Here is an 11,310-nt window from a genome sequence, read left to right on the forward strand (position 1 = left end):
TTCAAGTTTTACCCACCACAGGAAGCTTTCAAGTTGTGTTCGTGGACTCCTAGGAGCCCAGGAGTAGGAAATCCTTAATGCAGTGTGGCCTTGAGCAGGGGACACTATTAAATCACAGTGTCACAGGAGGGTTGCAGGAGCATACTTGGGTAGACTGCAGCCTGGAGTCAAAGCAATTTACCATTTAAAGAGAATCAGAAAAGTCTTCACCCCCACAGAGTCTGGTGGGGATGACAGAGGTCACACACATCATCATCTACATAATAATATATTGTTTATTGTCTTAATTGTAATGGAGAAAAACACAGAGAACTATGAGAATATGTAGCCAGGTGCCTGATCTGTTGTGAGAGGCTGAGGAAATCCTCCCTGAAGATGTGAAAATTAGGTTGAAGACAGAGGACAGGTCAGAGCGGTAACCAGGAGGAAGAGGAGGGAAGGGGACAGGGCAGAGCACTGTATTCCTTTCTACTCGGCTCTCTGCTCTGATCCCATCCTGGGCCTATGAGACAAACTGTACAGCTGACCTCACTTATGCTACTCCACTAGGCAAAGGTTCTGAATGCAATCCCCTACCCAACACACCATCAGAGTGTTACATGAGCCTGAGCTCAGCCCAAGTCACCAAGCTCAGGCATTGATTAATGAACCCACATCTGTTCGGCACCATCAGGGGTGAGGAATTACATCCCCGATCACCAAGGCCTATGTATAGCCTGTTAGAGCACTGCAGTGATTAAAGAAATAGTTTCTTTAGAAGTGAAGGATTTTTCTACTAGAAATCAACCAGAATTCTAAAATAAACAATCAAAGCAAAATACAAGCTGATAGTCTCCTTCTAAAGACTTAACTCACAAGCCATGCTGTGAATTTTCAGGTATGACTCTTAATAGCTCAATGGGCAACCCCTGGGGAATCTTTGCTGAGGCCACAGTTGAAAAGCCTATTTCTGGACATTGAAGGCAGGCATTCCAGGCTTTCACAGTCTACAGCGCCACGTCACTCACTTGGCAATCTGATGTGTAACTTTCAGATACAAATGTGCCACTCTTGGTGTTTTGATGATTGGCCAATATCCTAGTCAGGCAAGAAGTAAATCTGCCTTGTTGTTGCTGTTTTACGTATTTAATGCAAGACCAGTGTGTATTTCCTTATTTTAGTCAAATAAAATATATATTGTGCGTATCACGGGATCAATTGGTTAATATTTATTATGTAAGGCCACATTCTCCAGTTCAAAGATCACTGAATCTGTAGTTAGACAGGCCAGGCCATGACCCTCCAACCTGCGGCAAATTCCTTTCCCTATTTGAACCTGGCTATCTTATCCAACAAAATGAGGCGTTAGTCTAGAACACAGGTTGCCAAAACCAAGAATTCTACCTTGGAACCCACCAGTGAAGTGTGTTAAAAAAACAAAAATCCCTAGCCCAGGCAGGAATCTGAGATCCCTCTAGTGCTAACTCCCTATGACTTTCTGAAATAAGGCTGAGCAGATGAAACCAGAGCCACTTCCCTGTGAAGGATTAATTTCTGAATCTCAGTTCCCTTCAGGAGCAAAGGGTTGCTCAACACTTTCTAAGAAGGTTGCTTAATGATGGGAAACAACACACACATACTGCACAAGTAGCCAAGGGCTACTACCATACAGAATGGAGGTGAAAAGTACAAATACCAGCTAGGACGGAATATTTAAGGAACAGTGTATATCTTCATTTCTGAGACTCCTGAAGCTTGCTGAATGGCAATTTCACATAATTATAGCTGAGTTTTAAGAAACTTAATCCTCCAAAATCATGTAGGATGAATGAGAATAGGAAGGCTGGCAGAGAAAAGAGTAGTTAGGTAAAGCTTTTAAGCAAACATGGGCAGAGAAGCCATGTGGCCAAGCCCTGTGTTCATAAAAAAAACCCGATCTCCAAGTGAGGCTACACAGTAAGTCAGAGTCCCACGGCAACAGGACTGAAAGATGCTCACCATTCAGCTGTAGACTCAGGTTCCACAAGGAATGTGGTACCAAAAAATGAATCATGTTTTAATATATTTTGTAATTACTTGGAAATAGTATGAATGTATAGCAGTATTTTTGTGTGTATTAAAAGCATTAATTTCTTAAACTATATAAGCAAACTGAATTTTCATAATCCTGTTTGGAAATTCTTACTTTTTGTTAACATACGAGGAGCATTGAAAATGGAAATGGCTCAAGACTCTCTCAGCTGCTGTGCTTATTTCAGGCACCCAGTTAAGTGGTAACAAGAGCCTAATGTAGGATAGTGGTCAGGGAAACAGAAGAAAAATATGAACTGAAGCAATTTAATGTGAGTGGCCTAGAGAGGACCCGTGGTCAAGAATGATTCTGCAGATTCCAGGCTAGGTCATTAGGAGGATGCTGGTGCTATTAATAATAGAGGAGGAAGTCAGGAGGGGAAGTGGGACGCATGAGAAGAGGACGTGTTTCACTTTGGGTGTGAAAGGCCTTTTCCATTCTTTTTATCTATTTGTCTTTAAACAGCTGAAATAACACCAGTGGCAACAACCTCGCTCTTGAAAACGAGTGGAGGACAGTAAAGAGCCTCTGTCCATGCTCTGTTTTAGACTGTGGAAATGCAAACCATCAGAAAAGTACCCATGCAGTTCTTAGGAAAATCACAATTCCTTTAGAGAACTGAGTTGTTCACCGTAGACTTCTTTGAAAACTCCCCATTGAGGTTAGCTCACGGCAGGTATCATATTCATATCAGTGATCCCCTACAGGGAGGGCCTCTTCAGAATACCGAAAGAACATGAGGACCAAATGCTATGAACAGATTTAGCTTAGAGTAAGTACTTTCAGTCTATATTCCCCCATTCTAAAGACCTAGACTCTCCACTCTCCCAATCCCCAACCCACCTGCCAAAAATAAAATAAAGTATATATAATATATCCCACAGAGGTTTAAAAAAATGAAAAACAAAAGCACACAAGAAGTCAGGGGCAGACCCAGGTCTAGCACCAAGGTCCTGTAAGTCTCCTTTCTATTACCTGGGAGCATATCAAGACTCATGCTCACTTTCTTCATATCCCAGAGCACTGCACCTTCCCCTCCAACAGTGTGATACACACAGGTAGAGCATGTGACTCTGAGTGTTTTAACCACTGTATGGAGAAAGAAGTCTGAAGGTGGATATAGGAGGAGAGCTCTCAGCATGTTTTATTGAAATTCTTACCATCGTTTAACAGTGATTCACATTACTAATTAATCAACTATAATTTTAAGAAAAATAATACAAAACATTTTTCTTTATACAGTGTCTGAAATCAGTATACAGAGGTTATTCTTTGGGGGAAAAAAAGGAAGGAAACCAAGATTATATGCTTGCTCTAGCATAAAATATATGTTTTGAGTGTTTTGAGCACAGGAAAAACTAAAAGCTCTCACTATAAGTTATCACTCATTTTATAACACATTTATAAAAAGGAAGCTTAATGGCATATATCTGTAAACCATAAAAATCTCAAGAGTTAGAAATCAAATTTCAAAATTAATGGTTGTCATGGCCGCCTAAACATTATTAAAATCTTATTATAGCTAGAACACATGGAAGAAAAAAGCTAAATTAGGATAAATTAAGAAAAAACAAAGCAAATAATAATACAATGCTCACATTAACACAGAGGGTTTTTAAGTTTGCTTTGAATAACAATTTGGGCAGGAATTAAGGCAAAGATGGCTCTGCTGCCTGTATAATACTTAAGTTAAAGAATAGCTACCTAACTACCTTAATCTAAACTTTAATTTCCCCAAGAAAAGTCTCCAGAAACAAAAAAATGTTATAGAATAAGCTACATCTTACTTGAACCCGGGAGGTGGAGGTTGCAGAGAGCCAAGATTGCACCATTGCATTCCAGCCTGGGCAACAAGAGTGAAAATCCATCTCAAAAAAATAAATAAATAAATAAGCTACATCTGGAGAGTTAATTGAATAAAGATTAGATCCTTCTTCTGATACCTGCTTAATAATTTCAATCAGTCTGTCTAGAAATTCCTTTATCCGCACTGCAAACTGCAGTTTTGCTCGAGTTATAAAATGAGAGAAAAAAGATATACATATACATGTACATATATAGTTTTTAAGCCAAAGCTACAAGAACTTTCATATATTCATAGTGATAGTTATTATCAGGACATGTGCACATGAAAATCAGTGTGGCAATATATATCAAAATCACAAATGCATATATCCTGCGATCCAAAAATTCTATTTCTGGACATGTATCGTATACATAAACTTGCATACACAAAGGCTTATTTAGAGCAGCAATATTTGTTAACAGAATACTGAAAATAGCACAAATACTCATTAATAGGACACTTGGTAAATAAATCATGATACAGCCATATAGTGAAATTCCATGCACCTCTGGAAGACATGCTTTAGGCACTGTATGGAAAGATCTCCAAGATGCTAAGTAAAAAATTCAAAGAAGACAATAGTGCCATCTTTTGCATTAAAATGGAGGCAAGGAAAAAATAAGGATCTGTGTTTGTACTTGTTTCTGATGAGATTTTTGGAGATAAAAAGATTTTAAAATGAAGTTATTTTGGAAAGATACACAAAAAAGCAGGAAGTAGGGAGTGAGCGAGAATGGAGGCATTTTACTGTATGTCTTCTAATTCTCTGATTTTTAGATTATGTGAATTCAAAAAAATTAAATAATTTTTACATAGCAAAAGTCATCGACTTAATGCTCAAAACAGTTCATTAAACGAGATTCTTCCTTAAAAAAACAAAGCCACAGAGATTTCAGCATATCCTCAAATGAATCTGACCTTTGAACAAAAGATTGGATGACTCTTGTCCTTACTTCTTTAAAAGAAAATTATTTGTCTGTGCCTTGCAAAACTGCAACACAGCTAGTGCTTTGGTCTAAAAATAGTCCCATTTCAATGTTTTTAAGTTAAATCTGAACTTGGTTACTAACACAAAACCCAGCCAAATTCTGGCTTTTACTTTTAAGAGCGTTCTCATACCTTTGTCAGAATGGTTCCTCCTCCCATGAGGAATTCGGTTAAGGCACAGAATATATCCATCTTCTGTCTCAACCAAGTATTCCTCACTAGGGAATCCCCAGTAAGAGATCATTTCACTCTGTAGAGAACAAGGACAATGGAAATTGGGCGGACAGAATCTGAAACAGTCTCCCACATTAACAAGTAAAGGAACAGATAAACTATGTTCTCCAGGCTTTAAGAAAGCATTTGTCATTGAAAGTTTAGCCTGCTAAATCTAGTAGCGCATCACAACAGTAAATCCTCCCTTGTTTCATGCTTGGGTTCTACCTACCGATGTTTGGTTAAACTTCAGTTTCATCATTCTAGCATGTTTATACCAAATGCGTCTAACTTTACCACAGCTTGGGCCTCTTTGTTTCCATCCTGCCTACCAGGCACAAATAAATGCTCATTTCTTTCTTTTCTAAATATGCCAGCTAGAACTGTCAATGTATAAAACACCTTCTTTGTTTTGAGAGATCCCCTGCTGGCCAATAAAGCATAAAAAATATTAACCTATTTTCATCAATGGACTAAAAAGATTACATAGAATGTCAAGGTGGGATGGAAGAGAAGTGGAACAAAATAGGGAATTATGGTCACATTCACTTCCCTATAGGAAAATATTCATGGGACAATTGTTAATCAGGAGCTCAGTGGGATATGGATAATTCAAGTATCCAGAGGATTTAATGTAAATAAGTGCACGTACCCTCTCTTCCCTAAGTACTTGAAAGAATTTAATTTTATCATTCTTATTTTAAAAATTCTTTTAAAAGTTGGAAAAGTTGGGAGGCAAAAGAAAAGCTTTGAGCTAAGAAGTAAAACTTAACTCTAAGACCCTGCTATCAGGTCATACTCTCCTGGCTCACTGTGAATTTCTCTCCGAGTCCGTAAGCTTGCCAGATTCTTCAGCTGGGTCACTGCAACATCTATTTTAAAGTTGCTGTTTTCTTTAATAATTTGTACTTTTCTGATATTTTGTGCCTAAATGAGGTATTTCCAGATTTTGTTGTTTACTTAAGATTAATAACTTTCAGATGTTTTAAATAGTCTAGTGGTTATTTTTGCATATTTGTTCTAACAAAATTTTGCTCAGATACTTTGACTTCTGTATAGAAATATGTTCCCTGGACATTCTTAATCACAATCTTTGTTCAATGTATTCTAAAACCATCACTCAATAGCAGTAAAGTTCTTGCAAAGTTTAAATACTTTTTTATAGTTTAAACAAACTTATTGAGACTTAAAAATGAAATGAATTAATAAATATCATAATTTAGCTTATTAAGAAGTATATATAACATTAAACTGAGGTTTGTTAACTACAGATTACCTGCTGAGAAAAGGCTAGCAAACTGAATCTAAGATTCAGAGAAATTGGGCGAATCGTGGTGGCTCGCGCCTGTAATCCCAGCACTTTGGAAGGCCGAGGCAGGCAGATCACCTGAGCTTAGGAGTTCAAGACCACCCTGGGCAACATGGTGAAACCCTGTCTCTAATAAAATACAAAAAAAGATAGCCAGGCGTGGTGGTGCATGCCTGTAGTCCCAGCTACTCAGGAGGCTGAGGCTCGAGAATCGCTTGAGCCCCTGAGGTGGAGATTGCAATGAGCCAAGATGGCACCACTGCACTCCAGCCTGGGTGGGCGGGTGACAGAGTAAGACTCCGTCTTAAAAAAAAAAAAAAAAGATTCAGAGAAATTGAAAAGCAAAGGAGTTGTAAAGAGATGAATGTATGAGTATGGCTTCATGTAGCTCACATAACTGGATCTGAGAAAATAACATTTGTCACAGATGCATTTTAAAAGTACATAACTTTGAGAAACTTACCACATTCATGTTTGTTTCAGGATCCACAGCTGTCAGTTTCCCTCCGGACGCCTCAGAATGCAGGGTCCAGAGAACCAAGCAGACCACCAACCCCAAGAACCGCATTTTCATTCTGTATAATAAAATAATCTATTATTATTTGCTTTTATTTTACTACACAAAAATATTCTGGTAATTAATGCTCCCACAAAAAGTTCTGAACCAGATTTAGGGCAAGTAAAAGGTGACAGGAAAATATGAAACAAATGACTCCAGCCATATCTGAAAGGAGAAAATAAGGAATTTTTTGTTTTATTTATTTATTTATTTTTATTTTTATTTTTGTGAGACAGAGTCTTACTCTGTCACTCAGGCTGGAGTACAGTGGTGCGATCTCAGCTCACTGCAAACTCTACCTCCTGGATTCAAGCAATTCTTCTGCTTCAGCCTCCCAAGTAGCTAGGACAACAGGTGCACACCACCATGCCAGGCTAATTTTTGTATTTTTAGTAGAGACAGGGTTTCACCATATTGGCCAAACTGGCCTCGAACTCCTGACTTCATGATTCACCCACCTCAGATTCTCAAAGTGCTGGGATTACAGGCATGCGCCACAGTGCCTGGCCAGGAATTTTTTTTTTTTTTTTTTTTTTTTTTTTTTTTTTTTTTTTTTTTTTGACTGAGTCTCGCTCTGTTACCCAGGCTGGAGTGCAGTGGTGCGATCACCGCTCATCACAACCTCCACCTCCCGGGTTCAAGTGGTTCTGCTGCCTCAGCCTCCAGGGTAGCTGGGACTACAGGAGCGGGCCACCATGCCCAGCTAATTTTTGTATTTTTAGTAGAGATGGGGTTTCACTATATTTGCAAGGCTGGTCTCAAACTCCTGACCTGGTGATCTGCCCACCTCCGCCTCCCAAAGGAATTATTTTTAACTAAGAAACCTCCCACCCACCACCTCCAGTTAATATATGACCTTTGGAGTCCAGCAGACCCACACACCTCCTAACCCCAAAGTTAAAAACAAATTGTTCATGGAGAAATAACAAAAGGCAAGACTTAGAAGAGGATAGTCTGAGAAAAAGAAAGAGCTACAAAATTTCTGAGCTTGCTTATTTCCCACCTCTTGCCCTCCACCTGTGATTTAGACATGTTTAAGTTCAGCCACTATTAGCTTTTCCTCCTACTTATTTAACCACTTCTGTTCTTGCCCCAATTATATGTCAGCAATTAAATTTGTCATTCATGGGGGAAAAAAAATGAAATGAAAGAAAATAGAGCCTTCAAAAGAAACAGAAAGGAAAAATTTGACCCGTTTCTCTCCTTCTGAAATTCTCTAACCATCAAATCAACAAACACCATCTTGGTTTCTGGCAGTGATGACACAAAACCACAGCAAAGACCTTGAGGATGCTGAAGGCAAAGTTAAACGCCTCTCCTAAGAAAACACAAATGGTTAGAGAAAAACCTATGACTATAGTCCAGAACTTCTACATTTTCAAAAAATAAATAGAACCACTTAAAAAGATGCAGGCATGTATGCCCACACAAAGACTTGTACATAAATGTTTATAGCAGCTTTGGGTGTAATAGCCAAAAACTGGAAAAACCTAAATGCTTTAAATGGATGATTGGATAAATTATGGTATATACCTACTACTCAGCTATAAAAGAGAATGAACACAAAACAATATAGATGAATCTCAAACTAATTATGCTGAAAGAAGCCAGATCAAAATAAAGAAAAAAAAAAAAAAGTACTGTCTGATTCCCTTCATATAAGACTCCACAAAATGCAGTCTAATCTATATTCATAGAAAGCAGATCAGTGGTTTCCTGGGGAGAGACGGGGCAGTAAGAAAGCATTACAAAGGAGTATGCACAGAGAATCTTTTGGGGGTGATGTACAGGTTCATAATATTGAATGTACCAATGGTTTCACACGTGTGTACGAATGTACCAGTGGTTTCACAATTGTATAAATAAAAACTTATACAATTGTACAACTGAAATATGCCATGCTATCGTATGTCAATAATACTCCAATACAGCTGTTCGTTTTTAGTCTTGTGTTTAAACCGAATATTCCACAAGTCTTAAGAAATTGATTCTCAGGAGATTGCAAAAGTGATCTGACTCCCTTCTGTTGATGGAATTCCTCCTGGGATTATTTTTTTTTCCAAGAAGTAGTGAACTCTGAAATTCTTTTTTTCTTTTTTTTTTTTTTTTTCAGACAGAGTCTTGCTTTGTCGCCCAGGCTGGAGTGCAGTAGCGAGATCTTGGCTCACTGCAAGCTCCGCCTCGTGGGTTCACGCCATTCTCCTGCCTCAGCCTCCCGAGTAGCTGGAACTACAGGCGCCCTCCACCACGCCCGGCTAATTTTGTTTTTGTATTTTTAGTAGAGACGGGGTTTCACCGTGTTAGCCAGGATGGTCTTGACCTCCTGACCTTGTGATTCGCTGGCCTCGGCCTCCAAAAGTGCTAGGATTACAGGCGTGAGCCACCGCGCCCGGCCGTAAACTCTGAAATTCTAAACAGGAGCAAACGTTATCCCCTTCAGTGTGCACTGGCAAAGTAAGGCCACTGCTTCTACTTACAACTTTGTACTTCTTTATGATAGGAAGGATTGTACAGCCACAGGCTATTTTTTATCATAAACGCAACCTCCCAAAAGTCTATTATTACTAGAGAACAAGGAGTAAACTGAAAGGGAAAAAATCAAAGGAATTACCACAATTTAAAACAGAGTAGCATCTGCGTAGCTGCTTTCATTCAGCAGTTTTCCTACAGAACCTGCACCAGCTGCCTAGAGGAAGGTCCGTGAGAGTAACAGCTAAATCTACTCAGCTGAAAATCTCACCCAGTTAAGTTTTCCTTCCAACACAACACTACGCACTTAATATGTTTTTCTCAACATACAAAGCCAAGCAATTCTTACAAAGGAGATAACTGTGAAAATCTTGAAGGAGGGGGAAAAAAAAACCTTCAGGCTGAATTCAGTGTGCTTTTCTGAGCTGTATTAACACCTTTATCTCAGTTCTTTAGACTTTGTAACAATGCAATTAGATACTTGTCTGCCCTCATTTCACCCCAGCCCAAGGCCACAGGGCACAGCCTGAGTCTGACTCAGCTTTGTACCCCCAGAACCAAGCGAGGTGCCACGTATATATTAGACACATAGTACAAATTCTGAAAAAAGATAGGAGCAGCCCAACAGTTCAGTGGCAGAAGAAAAGGCCCCAACGCAGCATGCCGTTTAGCTTTCTACTAACAACAATTATTACGACTCACATTTAAGCTCTAGCGAGGCGCCAGCCACCGCAGGGAGCGCTTCTGATCTACTATGTCAATTACTCCTCCAACGACCCTATGGCAGTACCATTAATTTCATTTTTCAGGAATCTGAGGTTCACCCAGCTTAAGTACTGGAAGCAAAGTATCAGCTGTTTAAAAAGCAATATCGCTGGGACTTTAACCAGGATTGATGCCCAAGTCTGCTTTCGACCACGCCGTTGGCTAACAAGAGAGGTAGGATGGGATGCCTGGAGAAGCTAATGGGAGGAGAGCACGAGGATGTAGAGAGAGGACTCAGACATCCCTGCTGTCCTCACGGTCCTGGAGCACTGGGCAACTTCACTGACCGGCGACCGCGCCTGTCCAGGAAAGTGAACAGCGCCCAGGGAAGAGCCAACGCCCGCAGAAAAAGCACCCGCAGGCACCCCAGGCAAGACTCGCCGGGTCCCAACGCAGAGGGTCCTGCCGGCCGGCAGAGCCTCAGGGCGCGACCCTCCCCTTGGTGGCGGCACCAGCTTCCAAGCCGCACCCACACCTGGCAGCGCCGCGGGGCCGGCACTCTCACCTGGAGCTGTCCTGCCGGGCCGCTGTCTCGAGTCGCAGTGCCAGCTCTCAGGGGACGGGGTGCGGATAGGGTACCTGCAGGGGGCCTGGTCGGCCTTGTTGGGCGGGCGGATGCCCACCGCCCTCGGGCTATTTGTTCAGCCAATCAGAGCAGCCAGCCACCGGGAAGTGCCGCGGAGACTCCGCCCCAGCCCAGCGCGGCCGCTTGCCAGCTAGCCAGTTGATCCTGCAGAGCATGCGCTGTAGGCGGTCCAAAGAGATGGGACCCGTTCTCCGCCTCCCAGGCTGGCAGGTCCCCAGCTCTACCAGCGCGACGCCTACGCATGCTCTCTTAGCAGAGGCTCTTTTAGGCAGCCTTCTGCTCCGCCCCCGAAGCTCCTGCAGGGCTGGCACCCTCAGCGCCTGACAGAGAGCATGTGGGCTCTATAAATGAAAGTGAATCATGTGCTCTATTTAAAGCGTTTATCATTGTGCCTGATGCAAAGCAATCTTGCTGCTTTTAATTTTTTATTATTATTAAAGATTTGTTAAAAGAGGAAACAATATTCAATATGCACATATTATTAATCATTTTCTAAAACAAAGATTTTATTGAGCACCTACTAAAT

The 11,310-nt window shown here is 40.8% G+C and overlaps 1 protein-coding gene across 2 annotated transcripts in view; it reads right to left on the reverse strand.

The window, feature by feature from the left end:
• LIPA (lipase A, lysosomal acid type) overlaps positions 1-10,845 on the reverse strand; it is a 38,101-nt gene extending 27,256 nt beyond the window's left edge. The window contains exons 1-3 of one of the 2 annotated variants that reach the window (XM_007963495.3): positions 10,704-10,845; positions 6,869-6,980; positions 5,016-5,133 (exon numbers count right to left, since the gene is read on the reverse strand). In XM_007963495.3, the coding sequence (XP_007961686.2) occupies positions 5,016-5,133; positions 6,869-6,979 (229 nt within the window). In that variant the 5' untranslated portion in view covers position 6,980; positions 10,704-10,845. Of the gene's footprint in view, positions 1-5,015; positions 5,134-6,868; positions 6,981-10,135; positions 10,307-10,703 lie in introns of those variants that run through there. The other variant, XM_038009244.2, reaches the window with a different exon arrangement.
• Between the last annotated feature and the right edge of the window lie 465 nt (positions 10,846-11,310).

Source organism: Chlorocebus sabaeus, chromosome 9 (genome assembly GCF_047675955.1).
Source record: "Chlorocebus sabaeus isolate Y175 chromosome 9, mChlSab1.0.hap1, whole genome shotgun sequence".
Lineage (NCBI taxonomy): Eukaryota > Metazoa > Chordata > Mammalia > Primates > Cercopithecidae > Chlorocebus > Chlorocebus sabaeus.